Below are 26,164 nucleotides of genomic sequence, written 5' to 3'. Positions count from 1 at the left end.
ATGAACAACAACAGCAAATGTTAAAAGAGGGTGTTTAATGTCACCTTCACACAACACGCAATGAAAGGTCAGTTAGATATCCTTCACATGTGTTCCCCAGGACCTGCTTTCGAGGACCAAATGAGAACAGAGAAAAAGAGCGGCCTCAAAAGGTAGATTCAATTTGCCACAAGGGTAGTATCTAACTAAAACTTGGTGGTGCAAAAGATCTCAAAGGATTGAATGTGCTCAACTATCTCCACACTCTCCTAATGCTGATTAATCTTTCGCCAATCATTTGCCAGAGCGACACTCCCAGGTCCACCGCAGACAGGTCAGGATTGAGTCTATGGTAGGAGAGGGGTGTCACTGAATGCTGTCCAGGCATAGGATAGAGGTAAAGAAAAGCACATTGCACTACTCCAAGTGTCAATATTTCACTATCAGCTCCAGAAATGGATAAACCGCTCTCTCGGAAACAATCAAGAATCATGATGGAATTCCTGTGGAGATAGAATATTTTATTAGATTAAGTTTCAAATTTGCTTGTTTACAAATTAATGCAAATATCTTCAAAATGGACTGTAATCATTCTACCGTTTTTAAATATTCTGCAGCCAGTTGTATATCTAGCACACATCTTCTGTCACTTTTGGATGCCTGTGCCACACTTAAAAATAGAAGTAACTTGACACAGGAGCCAGAAACTTGTCACAAGAGCTTGGGAGACTGAGTGGGCAATGTGTTCACTAAGGCCATTCATGGTGTTTTCAGGTTTAAATCCAGCTCAGACGAGCTGGAAAGATTCCCTATTTTTTGTTACAAATGGATTTTGGATGCTCAATCTTGAAGAAAGCACCAAGACTGATAGTGTGAAATGAGAACATCACACAGGAGCCACCTGCTGGGGATTAAGGTGCAACATCATGGCTTCTTCCTAGCCTGCCCTCAAATGATTCTACCTCCAGGTCCTGAAAACAGCACACAACCCTCTAGCACTGACATCCAATAAGACAAATCTCACCAACAGAATATACAACAGGAGCATCGGTATTACACCATTGCTGATTGACAATCGGGAGGGTGAGAGAATAGCCCAGAGATGACTGTCAGTGGGTGATGCTAACGGCTATCATTGGCCTCCCAAGCGACATTCACATCACACGTCTATATTTTAGCAGAAATTTGAGTTAAGTGTCACAGAGTCATAGAGGTTTACAGCATGGAAACAGGCCGTTCGGCCCAACTTGTCAGTACTGCCCTTTTTTTTAAAACTCCTAAGCTAATCCCAATTGCCTGCATTTGGACCATATCCCTCTATAGCCACCTTAGCCATGTAACTGTCTAAATGCTTTTGAAAAGACAAAATTGTACCCGCCTCTAGTACTATCTCTGGCAGCTTGTTCCAGACACTCAGCACTCTCTGTGTGAAAAAATTGCCCCTCTAGATACTTTTGTGTCTCTCCCCTCTCATCTTAAACCTATGCCCTCTAGTTTTAGACTCCCCTACCTTTGGGAAAAGATGTTGACTATCTGGCTGATCTATGTTCCTCACTATTTTATAGACCTCTATAAGATCACCCCTAATCCTCCTATGTTCCAGAGAAAAAAGTCCCAGTCTACCCAGCCTCTCCTTAGAGCTCAAACCATCAAGTCCCAGTAGCATTATAGTCAATATTTTCTGCACTCTTTCCAGTTTAATAATATCCATGATATTATAGGGTGATCAGAATTATATAGAGTATTCCAGTGTGGCCTTACCAATGACTTGTACAACTTCAACAAGACATTCCAACTCCTGCATTCAATGTTCTGACCAATGAAACCAAGCATGCCGAATGCCTTCTTCACCACTCTATCCACACGTGATTCCACTTTCAAGGGGCTATGAACCTGTATCCCTAGATCTCTTTGTTCAATAACTCTTCCCAACGCCCTACAATTAACGGAATAAGTCCTGCCCTGGTTCCATTACCAAAATGCAACGCCTTGCATTTATCTAAATTAAACACCATCTGCCATTTGTCAGCCCACTGGCCCAACTGATCAAGATCCTGTTGCAATCCAAGGTAACCTTCTTCACTGTGTGTTAAGCCTGTGTTGTAATAGTGACCAGTGTGAAGTTACACTAAGACATTAAGTATCCATTGTATCTGGCTTAACCAGCCACGTATGTTAGGTTAAGGCATTGGTGAAACAAATGTTTATCGCACTGCTGAGAGTTCTCTGACACACAAGGACCTCAATGTGCCGAGTGCGAGATACCAATTTTCCGTAAGAGTAGCAAGTAGTGACATTCCCTCGGAACATTCTGGCATTTCTTTCAACAGAGTTCATAAAGTGATAGATTTACCTGTTCCTTTACGTTCAATGTATTGGAGTTTCCATGGACGTAGTTCCCAGTTATGTTATAAGTATTGTGGATATTCTGTGGCGTCACGGAGCTCTTTGCAACTGTAAAATCAAAAGCGATTACATTTATCCCAAGAACTGGAAGACAGTGGGGTCAAGGAAGAGTATTATGGATCAGGAAAATCATTTGGCTCATTTAATTCATCCAGAATAATCTTAACATACCCCATCAAACTAGATGCCCATTATTCCAAACACTTCCCACCCTTCCCAAATCAAACTGCACAGCCTAATTCCCAGATAGTCCATGCAACACTCCCCTAACACCCCATCTTCCACATGCACCAGCCACCAGCCTACCACCACACTCCCCACAACACTTCCACATGGCCCCAACAATGCCCCACCCCACCCACTCAGTACCCCCAATACCCCCCTGCTTCACCCCCACAGCCACCACTGCACTATGCACTATTCTACTCCCCACACACGAGCTGGCTATGCTGACAGGGTGAAGCACGAGGTAAGTGGCTTGAATGGCCTGTTTTTGTGCTGTAGATCTGATGTACCTGTATCAGCATTTTGAACAAATTTTTCAGTAAGTCCCATTCCTCCTTCCCCCCAGTCTCACTGACCCCCTACAGTCTCACTGACGCCACACGGTCTCAGTGACCCTCCCCACAGCCTTACTGACACCCGCACAGTTTTACTGAAGCCCCACAGTCTCATTGACACCCCCCACAGCCTCATTGAAATCCCACAGTCTCACTGACCCTCCCCACAGCCCCACTGACACCCCCACAGTCTCACTGACCCTCCCCACAGCCTCACTGACACCCCCACAGTTTCACTGCCCACCCACAGTATCAGTGACCCTACCCACAGCCTCACTGACCCTCCCCACAGCCTCACTGAAATCCCGCAGTCTCACTGACCCTGTGCAGTATATTTCTGACCCTCTGCAGCATCACTAACCGTACGCAGTATCACAGATTCCCAACAGTCTCACTGACCCTCTGCAGCATCACTGACCCTCCGCAGCATCAGACTCCCGACAATCTCACTGACTTTACGCAGTATCACAGGCTCCCTACAATCACACTGACCGTATGCAGCATCACTGACCGCACACGGCATCACAGACTCTGTACAGTCTCACTGATCCCACACATATACTAACTCCATAGAAGTGGCAAAGACTATCCTCTTCATGATCTCACTCATCCTCTTCATGATCTCAGGGTGAATCAGATTATTCACAATCTGCGCTTCTGATTTCATACAACGATGGAAATGAACAGCATTGAAGGAGCCATTCAGTCCATCATCTCAGCACCAGCAAATAAGGAGTCAACCAGTGTCATCTCACATTCTGGCTCTTGGAATGGAATTTTACAGCCCCTCCCAATAAAGTCAATGGAGATTTGAATAGCTCATTAATGGCCAACCCCCACAGTGACAGGGGCTGTAAAATTCTCCCTTGATCCGTGGCTTTGTATTACAACACACTGCATTTCTGCAGCAGTATCAGAGGGGAAGCACTGACAAAGTGCAGCACTGTCAGAGGGTCAGTACTGAGGGAGTGCAGCACTGTCAGAGGGTCAGTACTAAGGGAGTGCTGCACTGTCAGAGGGTCAGTACTAAGGGAGTGCTGCACTGTCAGAGGGTCAGTACTAAGGGAGTGCTGCACTGTCAGAGGGTCAGTACTGAGGGAGTGCTGCACTGTCAGAGGGTCAGTACTAAGGGAGTGCTGCACTGTCAGAGGATCAATATTGAGGGACTGCTGCACCATCGATGGATCAATACAGAAGAAGTGCTGGACCTTTGGAGAAGCTGTCTTTCAGATGAGATTTTAAATCAAAGCCCTCTCTGCTTTCTCAGGTAGATGTAAAAGATCTTATGACATTTTGCAAAGAAGAGCAGGAAGTTTTCTTTGGTATTGAAGCATACAGTCCGCTAATTAAACTTCAACCAACATCACTTAAACAGTCTGTCTGGGCACTATGGCGATTGTCCAGGGCAATAGGGTAAGATGGGGGTATGGGACCAATTAGAAAGCTCTTACAATGAATGAGCGCAGGACGATTGTTACTTTTGTGCTATGTGCTGGTCTGAGCTCATTACTGCCCGTGGAATCTTGCTGTGTGCTGTTTGGCAAGTGTAATGCCTTACATTACAACATCGGCTACAGTTGAAAAGTACTTTAACTGTTGTAAAGAGCTCTGAGACGTCCTGAGATCATGAAAAGTACAAAAAGGTAACACAGCAATGTTCAGAGAGGTAAAACAGTCCGCCTGCAGCATCTCTGATTCACAGCGACCATCACCAACCTTCAGTCGTCCCATTCAGACCTCGCGACCCTCGGCTCATGCAGAACAAGAGCTCTGTCCGGAAACCGACACCACAGTTTTCACAGGTTTTTATCTTCTCCTCCGACATCTGCTTACTGTTAACAACAACACATGCATTTATGTAGCACCCTTAATATGGTCAAATATGGTTTGCCTTCTGCAATATCCTGCTTATACATTGTCAAAAATGTGTCAAACATGATTGGTCTTTGAGTGGGGGGGGTGTGCTCGGTTATGAGGTGAGAGATCGTGTTCAAATACAATTCTGCTGCTGCTGACCCCCAGCATCTCACGGATGCCCAGTTTTGAGTTGCTAGATCTGTTATATATCTATCCTGTCCAGCACAGTGCTGGTGCCACACAACGTGAATGAGTGTGAAGGTGGGACTTTGGTTCCACTGGGATTTTTCAATGGTCATTCGTACCAACAATGTCACCATGGATAGATGGATCTGTGACATGTAAATCGGTAAAGCCAAAGGCAAGCTTTTTCCTTCTTGTTGGTTCTCTCGCCACCTGCAACAGGCTCAACTGAGTGGCTATCTTCTTCAGGACCCAGTCAGCTCACTCAGCATTGGGGAAAGTGAGCCACTCTTGCTGACAAGCATTGAAGTTCCCCACTCAGCGTACATTCTGTGCACTTGCCGCCCCCCCTGCTTCTTCCAACTGCTACTTAACATGGGGGAGCATGTTAGGTCAGCTGAGGAGCTGAGGGGGGTGTCGCAGGGAGGGGGCGATAAACTGTAATCAGCAGTTCCATGTTTGAGCTGATGCCATTATGGGGTCAATGTTGAGGACTCCCAGGGCAACTCTCTTCCAACTGTATACCAGTGTGCAGCCCCCTCTGACAAGTCTATCCTACCAATAACCATAGAATCCCACAGAACCCTTACAGTCCAGAAAGAGGTCATTTGGCCCATCGAGTCTGCACTGACCCTCTGAAAGAGCATTCTACCTAACCCCACTCCCCTGCCCAAACCCCCATAACCCCGTGCATTGATCATGGCTAATCCACCTAACCCACACATCTTTGGACACTAAGGCTCAATTTAGGATGGGCAATCCATTCAACCTGCACATTTTTGGAGTGTGGGAGGAAACCGGAGCACCCGGAAGAAACCCACACAGAAATGGGGAGAATGTGCAAACTCCCCATAGACAGTGACCCAAGCTGGGAACCAAGCCCAGGTCCCTGGCACGGTGAGGCAGCAGTACTAAGCAGTGTGCCACCATTTGGTTAAGGCAAGATACCCAGGGATGATCAGGCTGTTGCTTGGCTGGTCTGGGTGGGACAGTTCTCCCAGTTTTGACACAAGCTCCCAGATATGAGTGAGGATGATTGGGCAGGGTCGACAGACTGGTTGTGCCATTATCATTCCCAGCACCTTGCTCAATGCCGAGGATTTTTATAATTGGTCGTAAGTTTGATATGTGTGAGCAGCACACTCAGCCATTTCAGAGGGAAATTAAGAACCAATCACATTGCCGTGGTTCTTTATTGATTCACAGGATTTACACTATGGCTCAGAAACGTTCTAAAAATGGCGGGCAAATCCTGATTCTGTGATTCCCATTCCCGGTGCTTCCAGTTTTTGGGAGTGACATTTAAAGGTGTGCTGGTATGGGAGGCAAGCTTGCACCCTGCACTTCCATGCAGTCGATTCCATTGCAGTGATGGGTATGTCCTAATCTTCTGCAATTTTCATGGAATTGGGTGAATCATACTCATAGCCCATCAGCGGTATTGAGAATCACTGTCCACCTGAGGGAGCCATTTGAAAGATTCTCCCTATATCCTCCATGACAAGGTATGACCCAACCCCCTCCCCATCCACTTTCTATGAACAATGTCTGCCTAACAACCCCTTCAGCCCCCTATGTTAAGGTATGATCCCCTAAACAACCCCCATGATGCCTTTTGCCCCCATGCCAAGCTATGGTGCATCCATATCCATCACCCACTATACACGTTAAGTGTATTTACCCTATAATTCTTGTATAAAAAATGTTTTTCACAATTTTGAACACCTGGATTACACTCCTAACCTTCTGTGCCTCTAGAACAACCCAGCGTCTCCACTCTCTCCGTGTGACTTAAGTTCTTCAGCCCTGGTACCATTCTAGTCAATCTTCTCTGCACCCTCCCCAAGGTCTTAAACCAGATAGGATTTACAGCTATCCATGACAGTTACTGTGTTCATCATAACTGAGACTAGCTTTATAATTCTAGTCTTATTAAATAGAGCGATGGAATCATAAAGGTTTACAGCATGGAAACAGGCCCTTTGGCCCAACTTGTCTATGCCACCTCTTTTTTATTCAATCAATAAGCTAGACCCAATTGCCCGCATTCGGTCCATATCCTCCTATAGCCATCTTATCCATGTAACTGTCTAAACGCCTTTTAAAAGCCAAAATTGTACCTGTAATTGTACTATCTCTGACAGCTCATTCCAGGCATTCACCACTCTGTGTGAAAAAAATTGCCCCACTGGATCCTTTGTATCTCTCCCCTCTCACCTTAAACCTATGCCCTCTAGTTTTAGACTCCCCTACTTTTGAGAAAAGATGTTGACTATCTAATTGGTCTGTGTCCCTCATTATTTTATAAACCTCTACAAGATCATCCCTAAGTCTCCTACGCTCCAGAGAAAGAAGTCACAGTCTATCCAGATCCTCCTTGTAAGTCAAACCAACAAGTCCCAGTAGCATTTCAATTTCGATTCTTATTTACTGGTGTGCAATGTTCCCTGTTTCTCCTATTAAAACATGATAAGTAATAATCTTTGCTGCAATTCTCCCATCAAATAAAACATTCTGGTGACCAATTTGCCCACCACTGGAAACACCCATCTGAGGCATTCAGGTGAGCATAGTCACTGAGATGGAAACTACTTACATGTTCTCTTCTTTTTCATCCAGATCGGGCCAGTCAAAGTAATGCTGACAGTCAGGATTTCTGCAAGGGGTTTTCATTGAACAATGGAGACCTGGCCACTCTTCAATCACTTTCTCCACTTTCTGAATGGCCGTCATAATCAGGCACCACTGGCGCTCCGAACCTGAAGGAGCGGAAATGGATAAGAATTTGAATTCTGACGAAAGGTCATCGACCTGAAAAGTTAAATGCAAATTACTGCGGATGCTGGAATCTGAAACCAAAAGAGAAAATGCTGGAAAATCTCAGCAGGTCTGGCAGCATCTGTAAACACAGTAAGAAGTCTCACAACACCAGGTTAAAGTCAAACAGGTTTATTTGCTACCAAATAAACCTACTAAAATACCTAATAAAAGTTTATTTGCTGCCAAATAAACCTGTTGGACTTTAACCTGGTGTTGTGAGACTTCTTACTGTGTTTACCCCAGTCCAACGCTAGCATCTTGACATCATCTGTAAGGACAGAAAACAGCTGATGTTTTGAGTCCAAGTGACCCTCAGTCAAAGCTATAAAGCATAGAGAATGGGAGATATTTATAGTAGGGTGAGGGAATGGAAGATAAGTCATAGCCACAAAAACAAGGGGAAAGGCTGCTAATGGCAGTCCATAGAGTCCCTCACCCAGCAGTATAAATATCTCTGATTTTCTATGCCTTTTCGCTTTGGCAAAGGGTCATCTGGACTCGAAACGTCAGCTCTTTTCTCTCCTTACAGATGCTGCCAGACCGGCTGAGATTGTCCAACATTTTCTCTTTTGACCTGTCATGTTAACTCTGTTTCTTTCTCCACTGATGCTCCGAGCATAATCAAGGATCCTACACACCCCAGACGTTCTCTCTTCCATCATCTTCCGTTGGGAAAAAGATAACAAAAGTCTGAGGTCACGTATCAACTGACTCAAGAACAGCTTCTTCTCTGCTGCTGTCAGGTTTTTGAATGGACCTATCTTATATTAATCTGATCTTTCTCTACACCCTAGATCTGACAATAACACTATATTTTGCGCCATCTCCTTTCCTTCTCCCCTATGAACTCTATGAATGGTATACTTTGTCTGTATAGTCCCAAACATGTGACAATAATAAATCAAATCAAACCAGACCTGTTGAGTATTTCCAGCATTTTCAGTTGTTGCCTGATTCCAGAATCCACAGTATTTTGCTTTTGCAAGAGACTGTCAGTGTTTGAAAATCAACATCTCTCCATCAGTTTCTCTGTCCCTGTCTGTCCATCTTTCTCTCTCTCTCACTTTGTCTCTCAGCCTGTCTTTCTATCTCTCTGTCACTCTCTATTTATCTCTCTTTTTCTCTGTCAGTTTCTGTATCCTTCCTTCTCAGTCTCATGGAATCAGAAAATCATAGATTGCCAACAGCGCAGAAGGAGACCATTCAGTCCATCGAACCTGCACCGACAACAATCCCACCCAGGCCCAATCCCAGTAATCCCTACTAATCCCCCTGACACTAAGGGATAATTTAGCATAAGAACATAAGAAATAGGAGCAGGAGAAGGCCATCTAGCTCCTTGAGCCTGCCCCGCCATTCAATAAGATCATGGCTGATCTGACAGTGGTTCAGTTCTGCTTACCGGCCTGCTCCCAATAACTCTTAATTCCCTTATTGGTCAAAAATCTATCTGTCTATCTAATTAACCGAACCCACGCACCTTCGGATTGTGGGAAAAAGCCAGGGTACAGGGAGGAAACCCATGCAGACACGGGGAGAATGTGCAAACTCCATACAGGCGGTCACGCAAGGTTGAAATTGAACCGAGTCCCTGACACTGTGAGACAGCAGTGCTAACCACTGTGCTAACCTTAAACTCGGGAGCAGGGGTTGGCTCGGGGCGGGGGAGATGGTTTCCCTGTTCCGCCTGCCATGGGAGTCATAGAGGGCGGGGCGGGAACCATGCAAAGGTCCGTTGAGCTTGGGTGGGGTTTTCTGGTTTTGGGGAGAGCCTCTGTCTCCCTTTCTCTGTCTCCCTGTCTCTATCTCTCTATTCCCCTTTGGTTCCTCTCTCTCTTTCTTGCTGGTTCTGCCATTCCCTGTACCTCTTTCTCTCAGCCTCTTGTTTTTTCCTCTGTTCCTCAGTCTTTGCATAATTTCCCCCAATCTTTCGGTCTCTTTGTGTCCGTACGCTTCTTTTTATTTGTCTCTCTCTTTCTCCTTCTCCGTGTCTATCTCTTTCTGTGTCTGTTGCTCTGTGTGCATGTGTGTCCATCCATGCCTCACATCTTTTAATACATTTGGGTAAGAAAAGTCTATCCATCACAGGTTTAAAATATCCAATCGCACTCGCATCAACCAATATTTTTGATGTGTCAAAGTGTTCCCTATTTCACTCCGGAAGCTCTGGCTCTGAACCACGCTCCCCAGTGCTAGACTCCCCAATCAGCAGAAAGTGTTCCGCTCTTTACAGACTGGGCTAAGGCACAGAGTGAGGAAGCTACAGTCTGCAGCTGCTCAGGATGGTGCTAAAACACGCCAAAAAGAGGCATTTGAGTTTTTATTTACGGGACGCGCGTTTTTCTGCCAAAACGGTTGATAAAAAGCTGATGAGCAAATTCTAAACTAAAATAAGGAACGCCTGACAGACCTTGGGTCAAATTGAGAGAATGTACATCAGGTAGAATGACTTCCAGTCACGCTCCTGGTTGTTGCAGAATTTACCAGAGGAAGAACTCACATACCCTATACAGCAACAACTCACACACTGTACACAGCAACTCACACTGTACTCAGCAACAACTCACACTGTACACAGCAATTCACACTGTACACAGCAACAACTCACACTGTACACAGCAATTCACATTGTACACAGCAACAACTCACACACTGTACACAGCAACTCACACTGTATGCAGCAACTCACACTGTACTCAGCAACAACTCACACTGTACACAGCAATTCACACTGTACTCAGCAACAACTCACACTGTACACAGCAATTCACACTGTACACAGCAACAACACACACTGTACACAGCAATTCACACCGTACACAGCAACAACTCACACTGTACACAGCAAAACTCACACTGTACACAGCAATTCACACTGCACACAGCAACAACTCACACTGTACACAGCAATTCACATTGTACACAGCAACAACTCACACTGTGCACAGCAACAACACACACTGTAAACAGCAATTCACACTGTACACAGCAACAACTCACACTGTACACAGCAATTCACATTGTACACAGCAACAACTCACACTGTACACAGCAATTCACATTGTACACAGCAACAACTCACACTGTACACAGCAATTCACACTGTACACAGCAACAACTCACACTGTGCACAGCAACAACATACACTGTACACAGCAATTCACACTGTACACAGCAACAACACACACTGTGCACAGCAACAACTCACACTGTGCACAGCAACAACTCACACACTGTGCACAGCAAATCACACTGTACACAGCAACAACTCACACACTGTACACAGCAACAACTCACACCATGCACAGCAACAACTCACACACTGTACACAGCAACAGCTCACCCACTGTACACAGCAATTCACACTGTACACAGCAACAACTCACACCCTACACAGCAAATCACACTGTACACAGCAACAACTCACACTGTACACAGAACAGCTCACACACTGTACACAGCAACAGCTCACACACTGTACACAGCAACAGCTCACACACTGTACACAGCAACTCACACTGTACACAGCAACTCACACACTGTACACAACAACAGCTCACACACTGTACACAGCAAGAACTCACATATTGTACACAGCAAAAACTCACACACTGTACACAGCAACAACTCACACAGCGTACACAGCAATTCACACTGTACACAGCAAGAACTCACATACTATACACAACTCACATACCATACACAACTCACACACTGTACACAGCAACTCACATACTGTACACAGCAACAACTCACACACTGTACAAAGCAACACACACACTGTACACAGCAACTCACATACTGTACACAGCAACAACTCACACTATACACAGCAACAACTCACACTATACACAGCAACAACTCACACACTGCACACAGCAACAACTCACACACTGCACACAGCAACTCACATACTGTACACAGCAACAACTCACACACAGTACACAGCAACAACTCACACTATACACAGCAACAACTCACACTATACACAGCAACAACTCACACACTGCACACAGCAACAACTCACACACTGCACACAGCAACTCACATACTGTACACAGCAACAACTCACACACAGTACACAGCAACAACTCACACACTGCACACAGCAAGTCACATACTGTAAACAACAACTCACACACTACACAGCAAGAACTCACACACTGTACACAGCAGCTCACATACTGTACACAGCAACAACTCATATACTGTAAACAGCAACAACTCACACTGTACACAGCAACAGCTCACACTGTACACAGCAACAACACACACTGTACAGAGCAACAATTCATATACTGTACACAGCAACAGCTCACACACTGTACACAGCAACAATTCACACACTGTATACAGCAACATCCCACACACTGTACACAGCAACTCACATACTGTACACACAACTCACACACTGTACGCAGCAACAACTCACATTGAACATAATGTGCAACAACAACTCACACTGAACACATCAACAACTCACACTGAACACACCAACAACTCACACTGAACAGAGCAACAACACCCATTGCGCACAGCAACAACTCACATGCTGCACACTGCAACTCACATACTGTAGACAGCAACAACTCACATTGAACACATCAACAACTCACACTGTACACAGCAACACATACTTACACTGCAACAACTCACACTGAACACAGCAACAACACATATTATATACAACAACACACTGCACATAGCAACTCACAGACTGTACACAGCAACAACACACATTGTACTCAACAACAAGACACACTGTACATAGCAACAACACACACTGGACACAGCAACAACTCACATACTGTACACAGCAACAACTCACACTGTACACAGCAACAACTCATACTGTATGCAGTGACAAGTCATACTGTACACAGCAACAACTCACATACTGAAAACAGCAATAACTCATACACTGCACAGCAACTCACACACTGTACACAGCAACAACTCACACTGTACACAGCAACAACACATTGTACACAGTGACAAGGCATAACACACAGAGCAACAGCTCATACTGTACACAGCAACAACTGATACTGTAAACAGTAACAACAAACACTGTGCACAGCAACTCACACTGTACACAACACATTTTGTACACAGTAACGACTCATACTGTACACAGTAACAACTCACACTGTGCACAGCAACAACTCATATTGTCATATATTGTTATAATAATAAATAAACTTACAAACTCAAACAAAATTTGACAATGTGATTCATATGATTAGATGTTAGATCAGGTGTCCAAAGGTTTGCTCAGAGCAAAGGTTTTTCAATGAGTCTTAAAGGAAAAAGAAAGATAGAAAGCAGTAGGGTTCCAGGAAGTAATTGCAGAGTCTAGGACCCCGGCAACTAAAGTTATGGATAGCAATGGTGGAGTGGTTAAAATCAGAAAAAGCTCAAGAAGGCCATTGTTTTCTTGTGCCAATTCCTACTGCACTACTGATCACTCAAATTCCCTTCCTGGCTCCCATCCTAGCTCATATTGTCACTGGCCTTACTCTTCAGGATCTATCCCACTCTGCTTCAAATGTGTCCTCATTCCCCCTCCCCTCCCCAAAAGTCGACCCTTAAGCCCCTCCCTCCACCTTGCAAATTATGGTTAAAGGTGCTGTATAAATGTAATCTGTTGTTCCAATTCTGACACCTTGCGCGTTCCCTATTTCACGGCCCCACAATTGGTGGCCCTGCCTTCAGTTGTCAGGACCCTAAGCTCTGGAATTCCACCATCACCAACTCCGCCCCCCCCCAACTACCCAACCCTCCCAAACTTCTCCATCTCTCCCCCCTCCCTTAAGTTTCTCCTTTGAAACAAAGCACTTTGGCCAAACCTTTGGTCACTCGCCCTAATATCCTCTCATGTGGTTTGGTGCTTAACTTTGCCCCATAATGTGAAGCTCCTTGGAAGATTTGACTTGATTCAAGGCACTGTATGAATGCAAATCGCCATTGTGATCAATGAATGTCGAATCTGTCTTGTCACACCAGCCTTATTCAGCTGGAGGCAATAGAGAAATATGGTCATGGTTGGTGTGAATCTGCTTCGCTGTTTTAATTGAGATTTTACCCAATTGTTAATTGAAACAAACAGATTGGCACATCAGCTTAGGTTTAATCGTAGCAGTCTTGTCAATTCACTAAAGTGCAGCCAAACATTTGGATGCTGTCGCCTCAGTAACAACTTCTTCCTTGCTGCCCTCAGACTTATGAATGGACCTACCCTTGAATGTAGCCCAGTCTATCACGCAAACCAGCCTCCCATCCACTGACTCTGTCTCCACTCCCCGCTGCCTCGGCAAAGCGGCCAGCGTAATTAAGGACCCCATGCACCCTGGACATTCTCTCCTCCAACTTCTCCCGTCAGGAAAAAGATACAAAAGTTTGAGGTCATGTACCAACTGATTCAAGAACAGTTTCTTCCCTGCTACTGTCAGACTTTTGAATGGACCTGCCATGCATTAAGTTGATCTTTCTCTATGCCCTAGTAACATTACATTTTGCACTCTCTCCTTTTCTTCTCTATGAACATTATGCTTTGTCTGTAAAGCACACAAGGAACAACACTTTACATTGGATGCTAATACATGTGACAATTAATAAATCAAATAAATCAAAGGATATGAGCAAACCCACCATTCTCCTCTCCATTTCCCTTGCAGCGGAATTCGATATAACTGTTGGCTTCTTCATTGTGTTCCTTCAGGAGAAGTTTCCTCCCATTACACACCAGCAGGCATCTCTCTTTTCCAACCCAGTGAGAACAAATAAAATTGCACAGTTTAATTGTCGTCCTGTGAAATGCAGAGAAGGGAATTAGGAAGAGGATTCTTACTGACGCACGTCAAGAACCAACTGGGGTTTTCAACCACAACAAAGACAACTACACCTGCCTAATGCCCTCAACATCATAAAATTAGTCAAGGCACTTCACAGCGGCAGTATCACCCTGAACCCACAGGAGGAGATAATAAGATATCTAACAACGTGGAGGAGGGGGACAAAAACAGAAAAATGCTGGAAAATCTCAGCGGGTCTGACAGCATCTATGGAGAGAGAATAGAGCCAACGCTTTGAGTCAGCTCTGACCAAGGGTCATCCAGTCTCAAAATGTTGGCTGTATTCCCTCTCCACAGAGGCTGTCAGACCTGCTGAGATTTTCCAGCATTTTACGGTTTTTGTTTCAGATTTCCAGCAATTGCAGTATTTTGGTTTTATACGATATGGAGGGGAGGGATGAGGGAGGGGGCAAGGAGGATGACGTTGTGGAGGACTAGGTGTTAATTTTTTTTTTGTTGTTTGTTTTTTCTGCTCTCTACCTTTAGCTGCCTTATTGTTTGTGTCATTTCCGTTGCTGCCCCAGGTTGAGTCTGATTGAGACGAGGCCCTTTGGCCCATCAAGTCCGCACTGACACATTAGAAATACCTGAACTCCTCATCCAGAAACTTTTTAAAGGATGTGAGTCGACCCGCCTTCACCACCCTCCCAGGCAGTGCATTCCAGACTGTCAGCACCCTCAGGGTAAAAAAAGTTTTCCTCACATCCCCCAAACCTCCTGCCCCTTACCTTGAACCCATGTACCCTCGTGGCTGACCCTTCAACCAAGGGAACCAGCTGCTCTTTGTCCATTCTGTCCATGTCCCTCATGATCTTGTTCGCTGAATGTTCCTTTTCCTGAAAGTCATACAAAGTGGGCAAGAGACCCGTCCCTCATGTACCCCAGCCCAAGTAACTTATCAGCATTCAACAAAGAAGGGAAAAAATAAATAAAAAGGAAAGAAAGCAATACCTGTGGAAAAATCCTTGTGGAATTTCAGGCAAGAAGAAAGCGCGGATATGTAGATCCTCTTCACTGTCCTCTTCCCATCGTTCTGATACTGCCTTGGCATCAGTCAAGAAACTTGGGAATAAGTAGGAGAGAGTGGCAGCGTTCTTTGGCAGCGACCATGGGGAGCCTGGTCTGAACTCTTGCGCATTGGGATTTAAAGCCTGGGATTTTGAAGGAAGACAAATATCAAAATGTTCCAATATTTGGAATAGCTTGCCTTTCACTTCTGCATCTCCAAGCATGTCCTCTGCAATTTCATGCAGATCCTCATTCCCATTGAGCTGATGTTTGACCAGGATCCTTATGGCTTTATGATGTAGGGTTGCTTTAGTCTGAAAGTCAACAATCCATTTTTGCTGGTCTGGTTTAAAGGCCAATTCCTTCTTCAGAGTTTTGGCTGGGATGTTGTGCAACTGTATCAACAGATCATGGCGGACAATCATCTGAAATGACAAAGGAACTCATTGGAAAGAGATTCCCGGTTGACAGAACTTGACCCTGACTCTCCTATTCCTCAGTGGCATTGCTATCAAAGCCTTTCCATTCTTGGTTATATTATCATTCACTTTATTTCCCTTATTCAAAATGCCCTGAGAGACAAACAACACAGAAAGATTTCCATAGCACCAAAATACTGAGGATGGTGGAAATCTGAAACAAAAACTGAGGTGCTGGCAATAATCAGCGTATCTGCTAGCGTCAGTGGAGAGAGAAAGAGAATCCATGGACGGGATTCTCTGGTTGCAGAGAAGACTGGAATTTCCTGCCCGAGATCAAAGGTCCTTTACACAGTCTGCCAAATTTTCTGTCCCACTGTTCCTATGGTGGGTGTGACTGGAGATCTCTGGCCAATGTTTCAGATAGCTACAAGGTACTTGGTGAATGGATCATTTGTGTTGACTGGAGGAGAATGAACAGCTATCAGCATTGAGACCATTGTTTGTTCTAAATGACCTGGACATCGATACAGACGGTACAATTTCAAGGTTTGCAGATGATGCAAAACCCAACAATGTGGTAACTGGAGAGGAGGACAGGAGCAGAAAGTGAAGGGCAGACTGCAGCAATAAGACAGCAGGTGAAACTTAATATAGATAAATTGGAAGCTATGCATTTTGGGGGAACTGACAGAGAAATGTAATATAATCCAAATAGGACTGTTTTGATAGGGTGTGAGGACTAAGGGACCGGTGGGTGGTGGGTTGGGGGGGTGCATATTTGAAGGCGGCAGGGCCAGTTGGTAAGGCTGTGAAGAAACCATATGGGATATTTGGCTTTATCAAAATGAACATAAATAAGGAAGTTATTCCAGATCTTTCTAAACATTGGTTGTGCACCAGCTGGAGTATTGTTAATAAAAAGAGAAAACCCTGGAATTACTCAACAGTAGCCATGATGTGAAGATGCCGGCGTTGGACTGGGGTAAACACAGTAAGAATCCTCACCACACCAGGTTAAAGTCCAACAGGTTTATTTAGTAGCACAAGCCACTAGCTTTCGGAGCGCTGCTCCTTCGTCAGGTAAGTGGGAGTTACAGATAGTGTGACATGAACCCAAAATCTCGGTTGAGGCCGTCCTCATGTGTGCGGGGCTTGGCTACCAGTCTCTGCTCAGCGACTCTGCGCTGCCGTGTGTCATGTAGGCCGCCTTGGAGATCGCTTACCTGAAGATCAGAGGCCAAATGGCCATGACCGCTGAAATATTCCCCAACAGGAAGAGAAAACTCTGGCCTGGTGTTTGTCGAGCAGTGTTCATTCATCGGTTGTCATACTGTCTGCATGGTCTCTCCAATGTACCATGCCGGACCATTGACACGGATGCCATCATCTCATGTGAGAACACCATCCACCAGGTACATGATACATACACTTGCAACTTGACCTATGTTGTCTATCTGATATGCTGCAGGAAAGGACGTCCCAAGGCAGTCTTCTTCCTGTTGGGGAACACTTCAGCGGTCACAGGCATTGGCCCCTGATCTTCAGGTAAGCATTCTGCAAGGTGCCTTTCGCAACACATGACAGTGCAAAGTCGCTGAGCAGAGACTGATAGCCAAGTTCTGCCTCAACATGTCACACTATCTGTAAGTCCCATGACTTGCAAAATCTCACCAACTGTCAGGAGACAATACACATCTCTTTAACCTGTGCTTAACCCTCTCCACTCACATTGTACCTTTAAGACTTGATTACCTGTAAAGACTCGCATTCTAACCATTATTTTGTAAATTGAGTTTGTGTCTTTATATGCCCTGTTTGTGAACAGAACTCCCACTCACCTGATGAAGGGGCAGCGCTCTGAAAGCTAGTGGCTTTTGCTACCAAATAAACCTGTTAGACTTTAACCTGGTGTTGTGAGACTTTTTACTATGATTACTTAACAGCTCAGGCAGAAGGAGGAGTGAGGGGGTGAGGAGGATGTGGAATAGGAGAAAAGAGGGGCAGTCTACAATCGTTTGGGAGGCAGGAGAGATTAAATCACATTAGGGAGGTGGTGGCAAGGCTAAAGGGAATGGCACTGGTATAAGTAAAGCTGTGTCTAGAACAGGTGTGAATGGCAGGATCCTGAACAGCACAAACAGGCTAAATAGCTGTAAATGGCACAAACAGGTTAGGCAAAGTGGCTTCTTTCTGTGATTTACGCTTTTATGATTTGATGAAGGATGAAAAGATGAACTGATTCCAGACTGACACTCACCTTAAACAGGGTGATCAGAAATGAAGGCTTAAGGAACACAATTCTTTCCAGAGTTTCCACTTCCTGGTACCACACAATTAACCCAATCCGATGCAAGTAACACAGAATGCATTTCAACTGTTCACTGTTAACGTTATGAAGATTTATCATCCTCAGTAATTCATCAAGAGCAACGGATCCTGTTAAAAATATACAAAATTGAGTCAGTCAGTGTCTCTGAAACCCATTCTGCAGTGACCGACAGTACCTGCAGAACTGTACCCCAGCGAGAGACAGTGTCTGTGGAACTCTATCCCAGTGAGAGTCAGCATGTGTGGAACTGTATCCCAGCAAGAGTCAGTGTGTGTGGAACTGTATCCCAGTGAGAGTCAGTGCGTGTGCAACTGTATCCCAGCAAGAGTCAGTGTGTGTGGAACTGTATCCCAGTGAGAGTCAGTGACTGTGGAACTGTATCCCAGTGAGAGTCAGTGACTGTGGAGCTGTATCCCAGTGAGAGTCAGTGACTGTGGAGCTGTATCCCAGTGAGAGTCAGTGACTGTGGTACTGTATCCCAGTGAGAGTCAGTGACTGTGGAACTGTATCCCAGTGAGAGTCACTGACTGTGGAACTGTATCCCAGTGAGAGTCAGTGACTGTGGTACTGTATCCCAGTGAGAGTCAGTGACTGTGGAACTGTATCCCAGTGAGAGTCAGTGACTGTGGAACTGTATCCCAGTGAGAGTCAGTGACTGTGGAACTGTATCCCAGTGAGAGTCAGTGACTGTGGAATTGTATCCTAGTGAGAGTCAGTGACTGTGGAACTGTATCCCAGTGAGAGTCAGTGACTGTGGAACTGTATCCCAGTGAGAGTCAGTGTGTGTGGAACTGTGTCTCAGTGAGAGTCACTGACTGTGGAACTGTATCCCAGTGAGAGTCAGTGACTGTGGAACTGAATTCCCGTGAGAGTCACTGACTGTGGAACTGTATCCCAGTGAGAGTCAGTGACTGTGGAATTGTATCCTAGTGAGAGTCAGTGTGTGTGGAACTGTATCCTAGTGAGAGTCAGTGTGTGTGGAACTGTATCCTAGTGAGAGTCAGTGTGTGTGGAACTCTATTCCAGTGAGAGTCAGTGACTGTGGAACTGTATCCCAATGGGAGTCTGTGACTGTGAAACTGTATCCCAGTGAGAGTCAGTGACTGTGTAACTGTATCCCAGTGAGAGTCAGTGACTGTGGAACTGAATCCCAGTGAGAGTCAGTGACTGTGTAACTGTATCCCAGTGAGAGTCAGTGACTGTGGAACTGTATCCCAGTGAGAGTCACTGTGTGTGTAACTGTATCCCAGTGAGAGTCAGTGACTGTGGAACTGTATCCCAGTGAGAGTCAGTGACTGTGGAACTGTATCCCAGTGAGAGGCAGTGACTGAAACTGTATCCCAGTGAGACTCAGTGACTGTGGAACTGTATCCCAGTGAGAGTCAGTGACTGAAGATGTATCCTAGTGAGAGTCAGTGACTGTGGAACTGTATCCCAGTGAGAGTCAGTGACTAAGGAACTGAATCCCTGTGAGAGTCAGTGACTGTGGAACTGTATCCCAGTGAGAGTCAGTGACTGAAACTTTATCCCAGTGAGAGTCAGTGACTGTGGAACTATATCCCAGTGAGAGTCAGTGACTGTGGAACTGTATCCCAGTGAGAGTCAGTGTGTGGAACTGTATCCCAGTGAGAGTCAGTGACTGTGGAACTGTATCCCAGTGAGAGTCAGTGACTGTGGAACTGTATACCAGTGAGAGTCAGTGACTGTGGAACAGTATCCCAGTGAGAGTCAGTGTGTGTGGAACTCTATCCCAGTGAGAGTCAGTGACTGTGGAACTGTATCCCAATGGGAGTCTGTGACTGTGGAACTGTATCCCAGTGAGAGTCAGTGACTGTGGAACTGTATCCCAGTGAGAGTCAGTGACTGTGGAACTGTATCCCAATGAGAGTCAGTGTGTGGAACTGTATCCCAGTGAGAGTCAGTGACTGTGGAACTATATCCCAGTGAGAGTCAGTGTGTGTGGAACTCTATCCCAGTGAGAGTCAGTGACTGTGGAACTGTATCCCAGTGAGAGTCAGTGACTGTGGAACTGTATCCCAGTGAGAGTCAGTGTGGGTGGAACTCTATCCCAGTGAGAGTCAGTGACTGTGGAACTGTATCCCAATGGGAGTCAGTGACTGTGGAACTGTATCCAAATGGGAGTCTGTGACTGTGGAACTGTATCCCAGTGAGAGTCAGTGACTGTGGAACTGTATCCCAGTGAGAGTCAGTGACTGTGGAACTGTATCCCAGTGAGAGTCAGTGTGTGTGGAACTCTATCCCAGTGAGAGTCAGTGACTGTGGAACTATATCCCAGTGAGAGTCAGTGACTGTGGAACTGTATCCCAGTGAGAGTCAGTGTGTGGAACTGTATCCCAGTGAGAGTCAGTGTGTGTGGAACTGTATCCCAGTGAGAGTCAGTAACTGTGGAACTGTATCCCAGTGAGAGTCAGTGACTGTGGAACTGTATCGCAGTGAGAGTCAGTGACTGAAACTGTATCCCAGTGAGAGTCAGTGACTGTGGAACTGTATCCCAGTGAGAGTCAGTGACTGTGGAACTGTATCCAAGTGAGAGTCAGTGTGTGGAACTGTATCCCAGTGAGAGTCAGTGTGTATGGAACTGTGTCCCAGTGAGAGTCAGTGACTGTGGAACTGTATCCCAGTGAGAGTCAGTGACTGAAACTGTATCCCAGTGAGAGTCAGTGACTGAAGATGTATCCCAGTGAGAGTCAGTGACTGTGGAACTGTATCCCAGTGAGAGTCAGTGACTGTGGAACTGTATCCCAGTGAGAGTCAGTGTGTGGAACTGTATCCCAGTGAGAGTCAGTGTGTGCGGAACTGTATCCCAGTGAGAGTCAGTGACTGTGGAATTGTATCCCAGTGAGAGTCAGTGACTGAAACTGTATCCCAGTGAGAATCAGTGACTGTGGAACTGTATCACAGTGAGAGTCAGTGACTGTGGAACTGTATCCCAGTGAGAGTCAGTGAATGAAACTTTATCCCAGTGAGAGTCAGTGACTGTGGAACTATATCCCAGTGAGAGTCAGTGACTGTGGAACTGTATCCCAGTGACAGTCAGTGTGTGGAACTGTATCCCAGTGAGAGTCAGTGTGTATGGAACTGTATCCCAGTGAGAGTCAGTGACTGTGGAACTGTATCCCAGTGAGAGTCAGTGACTGTGGAACTGTATCCCAATGAGAGTCAGCATGTGTGGAACTGTATCCCAGCAAGAGTCAGTGTGTGTGGAACTGTATCCCAGTGAGAGTCAGTGCGTGTGGAACTGTATCCCAGCAAGAGTCAGTGTGTGTGGAACTGTATCCCAGTGAGAGTCAGTGACTGTGGAACTGTATCCCAGTGAGAGTCAGTGACTGTGGAGCTGTATCCCAGTGAGAGTCAGTGACTGTGGAGCTGTATCCCAGTGAGAGTCAGTGACTGTGGTACTGTATCCCAGTGAGAGTCAGTGACTGTGGAACTGTATCCCAGTGAGAGTCACTGACTGTGGAACTGTATCCCAGTGAGAGTCAGTGACTGTGGTACTGTATCCCAGTGAGAGACAGTGACTGTGGAACTGTATCCCAGTGAGAGTCAGTGACTGTGGTACTGTATCCCAGTGAGAGTCAGTGACTGTGGAACTGCATCCCAGTGAGAGTCAGTGACTGTGGAACTGTATCCCAGTGAGAGTCAGTGTGTGTGGAACTGTGTCTCAGTGAGAGTCACTGACTGTGGAACTGTATCCCAGTGAGAGTCAGTGACTGTGGAACTGTATCCCAGTGAGAGTCAGTGACTGTGGAATTGTATCATAGTGACAGTCAGTGTGTGTGGAACTGTATCCTAGTGAGAGTCAGTGTGTGTGGAACTGTATCCCAGTGAGAGTCAGTGACTGTGGAACTGTATCCCAATGGGAGTCTGTGACTGTGAAACTGTATCCCAGTGAGAGTCATTGACTGCGGAACTGTATCACAGTGAGAGTCAGTGACTGTGTAACTGTATCCCAGTGAGAGTCAGTGACTGTGGAACTGTATCCCAGTGAGAGTCACTGTGTGTGTAACTGTATCCCAGTGAGAGTCAGTGACTGTGGAACTGTATCCCAGTGAGAGTCAGTGACTGTGGAACTGTATCCCAGTGAGAGGCAGTGACTGAAACTGTATCCCAGTGAGACTCAGTGACTGTGGAACTGTATCCCAGTGAGAGTCAGTGACTGAAGATGTATCCTAGTGAGAGTCAGTGACTGTGGAACTGTATCCCAGTGAGAGTCAGTGACTAAGGAACTGAATCCCTGTGAGAGTCAGTGACTGTGGAACTGTATCCCAGTGAGAGTCAGTGTGTGTGGAACTGTACCTCAGTGAGAGTCAGTGACTGTGGAACTGTATCCCAGTGAGAGTCAGTGACTGAAACTGTATCCCAGTGAGAATCAGTGACTGTGGAACTGTATCCCAGTGAGAGTCAGTGACTGTGGAACTGAATCCCAGTGAGAGTCAGTGACTGTGGAACTGTATCCCAGTGAGAGTCAGTGACTGTGGAACTGTATCCCAGTGAGAGTCAGTGACTGTGAAACTGTATCCCAGTGAGAGTCAGTGACTGAAACTTTATCCCAGTGAGAGTCAGTGACTGTGGAACTATATCCCAGTGAGAGTCAGTGACTGTGGAACTGTATCCCAGTGAGAGTCAGTGTGTGGAACTGTATCCCAGTGAGAGTCAGTGACTGTGGAACTGTATCCCAGTGAGAGTCAGTGACTGTGGAACTGTATCCCAGTGAGAGTCAGTGACTGTGGAACTGTATCCCAGTGAGAGTCAGTGACTGTGGAACTGTATCCCAATGGGAGTCTGTGACTGTGGAACTGTATCCCAGTGAGAGTCAGTGACTGTGGAACTGTATCCCAGTGAGAGTCAGTGACTGTGGAACTGTATCCCAATGAGAGTCAGTGTGTGGAACTGTATCCCAGTGAGAGTCAGTGACTGTGGAACTGTATCCCAGTGAGAGTCAGTGACTGTGGAACTGTATCCCAGTGAGAGTCAGTGACTGCGGAACTGTATCCCAGTGAGAGTCAGTGACTGTGTAACTGTATCCCAGTGAGAGTCAGTGACTGTGGAACTGTATCCCAGTGAGAGTCACTGTGTGTGTAACTGTATCACAGTGAGAGTCAGTGACTGTGGAACTGCATCCCAGTGAGAGTCAGTGACTGAGGAACTGTATCCCAGTGAGAGGCAGTGACTGAAACTGTATCCCAGTGAGACTCAGTGACTGTGGAACTGTATCCCAGTGAGAGTCAGTGACTGAAGATGTATCCTAGTGAGAGTCAGTGACTGTGGAACTGTATCCCAGTGAGAGTCACTGACTAAGGAACTGAATCCCTGTGAGAGTCAGTGACTGTGGAACTGTATCCCAGTGAGAGTCAGTGTGTGTGGAACTGTACCTCAGTGAGAGTCAGTGACTGTGGAACTATATCCCAGTGAGAGTCAGTGACTGAAACTGTATCCCAGTGAGAATCAGTGACTGTGGAACTGTATCCCAGTGAGAGTCAGTGACTGTGGAACTGTATCCCAATGGGAGTCTGTGACTGTGGAACAGTATCCCAGTGAGAGTCAGTGACTGTGGAACTGTATCCCAGTGAGAGTCAGTGACTGTGGAACTGTATCCCAATGAGAGTCAGTGTGTGGAACTGTATCCCAGTGAGAGTCAGTGACTGTGGAACTGTATCCCAGTGAGAGTCAGTGACTGTGGAACTGTATCCCAGTGAGAGTCAGTGACTGCGGAACTGTATCCCAGTGAGAGTCAGTGACTGTGGAACTGTATCCCAGTGAGAGTCAGTGACTGTGGAACTGTATCCCAGTGAGAGTCAGTGACTGTGGAACTGTATCCCAGTGAGAGTCAGTGACTGTGGAACTGTATCCCAGTGAGAGGCAGTGACTGAAACTGTATCCCAGTGAGACTCAGTGACTGTGGAACTGTATCCCAGTGAGAGTCAGTGACTGAAGATGTATCCTAGTGAGAGTCAGTGACTGTGGAACTGTATCCCAGTGAGAGTCAGTGACTAAGGAACTGTATCCCAGTGAGAGTCAGTGACTAAGGAACTGAATCCCAGTGAGAGTCAGTGACTGAAACTTTATCCCAGTGAGAGTCAGTGACTGTGGAACTATATCCCAGTGAGAGTCAGTGACTGTGGAACTGTATCCCAGTGAGAGTCAGTGTGTGGAACTGTATCCCAGTGAGAGTCAGTGACTGTGGAACTGTATCCCAGTGAGAGTCAGTGACTGTGGAACTGTATCCCAATGGGAGTCTGTGACTGTGAAACTGTATCCCAGTGAGAGTCAGTGACTGTGTAACTGTATCCCAGTGAGAGTCAGTGACTGTGGAACTGAATCCCAGTGAGAGTCAGTGACTGTGTAACTGTATCCCAGTGAGAGTCAGTGACTGTGGAACTGTATCCCAGTGAGAGTCACTGTGTGTGTAACTGTATCCCAGTGAGAGTCAGTGACTGTGGAACTGTATCCCAGTGAGAGTCAGTGACTGTGGAACTGTATCCCAGTGAGAGGCAGTGACTGAAACTGTATCCCAGTGAGACTCAGTGACTGTGGAACTGTATCCCAGTGAGAGTCAGTGACTGAAGATGTATCCTAGTGAGAGTCAGTGACTGTGGAACTGTATCCCAGTGAGAGTCAGTGACTAAGGAACTGAATCCCTGTGAGAGTCAGTGACTGTGGAACTGTATCCCAGTGAGAGTCAGTGACTGAAACTTTATCCCAGTGAGAGTCAGTGACTGTGGAACTATATCCCAGTGAGAGTCAGTGACTGTGGAACTGTATCCCAGTGAGAGTCAGTGTGTGGAACTGTATCCCAGTGAGAGTCAGTGACTGTGGAACTGTATCCCAGTGAGAGTCAGTGACTGTGGAACTGTATACCAGTGAGAGTCAGTGACTGTGGAACAGTATCCCAGTGAGAGTCAGTGTGTGTGGAACTCTATCCCAGTGAGAGTCAGTGACTGTGGAACTGTATCCCAATGGGAGTCTGTGACTGTGGAACTGTATCCCAGTGAGAGTCAGTGACTGTGGAACTGTATCCCAGTGAGAGTCAGTGACTGTGGAACTGTATCCCAATGAGAGTCAGTGTGTGGAACTGTATCCCAGTGAGAGTCAGTGACTGTGGAACTATATCCCAGTGAGAGTCAGTGTGTGTGGAACTCTATCCCAGTGAGAGTCAGTGACTGTGGAACTGTATCCCAGTGAGAGTCAGTGACTGTGGAACTGTATCCCAGTGAGAGTCAGTGTGGGTGGAACTCTATCCCAGTGAGAGTCAGTGACTGTGGAACTGTATCCCAATGGGAGTCAGTGACTGTGGAACTGTATCCCAATGGGAGTCTGTGACTGTGGAACTGTATCCCAGTGAGAGTCAGTGACTGTGGAACTGTATCCCAGTGAGAGTCAGTGACTGTGGAACTGTATCCCAGTGAGAGTCAGTGTGTGTGGAACTCTATCCCAGTGAGAGTCAGTGACTGTGGAACTATATCCCAGTGAGAGTCAGTGACTGTGGAACTGTATCCCAGTGAGAGTCAGTGTGTGGAACTGTATCCCAGTGAGAGTCAGTGTGTGTGGAACTGTATCCCAGTGAGAGTCAGTAACTGTGGAACTGTATCCCAGTGAGAGTCAGTGACTGTGGAACTGTATCGCAGTGAGAGTCAGTGACTGAAACTGTATCCCAGTGAGAGTCAGTGACTGTGGAACTGTATCCCAGTGAGAGTCAGTGACTGTGGAACTGTATCCAAGTGAGAG

The 26,164-nt window shown here is 46.1% G+C and overlaps 1 protein-coding gene across 1 annotated transcript in view; it reads right to left on the bottom strand.

Annotated features, from left to right (window-relative positions):
• Positions 1-15: 15 nt before the first annotated feature.
• Positions 16-26,164, bottom strand: part of LOC145344430 (malignant fibrous histiocytoma-amplified sequence 1) — a 112,740-nt gene continuing 86,591 nt past the window's right edge. The window contains exons 5-11 of the mRNA XM_080191567.1: positions 18,347-18,525; positions 15,611-16,092; positions 14,457-14,614; positions 7,582-7,744; positions 4,662-4,777; positions 2,333-2,433; positions 16-482 (exon numbers count right to left, since the gene is read on the bottom strand). Coding sequence (XP_080047693.1) covers positions 462-482; positions 2,333-2,433; positions 4,662-4,777; positions 7,582-7,744; positions 14,457-14,614; positions 15,611-16,092; positions 18,347-18,525 — 1,220 coding nt within the window. The 3' untranslated portion in view covers positions 16-461. The remainder of the gene's footprint in view (positions 483-2,332; positions 2,434-4,661; positions 4,778-7,581; positions 7,745-14,456; positions 14,615-15,610; positions 16,093-18,346; positions 18,526-26,164) is intronic.

The sequence above is a fragment of the Carcharhinus amblyrhynchos genome, chromosome 6 (genome assembly GCF_965287045.1).
Source record: "Carcharhinus amblyrhynchos chromosome 6, sCarAmb.v2.hapA, whole genome shotgun sequence".
NCBI lineage: Eukaryota > Metazoa > Chordata > Chondrichthyes > Carcharhiniformes > Carcharhinidae > Carcharhinus > Carcharhinus amblyrhynchos.
This window is presented reverse-complemented; position numbering and strand designations above follow the sequence as displayed.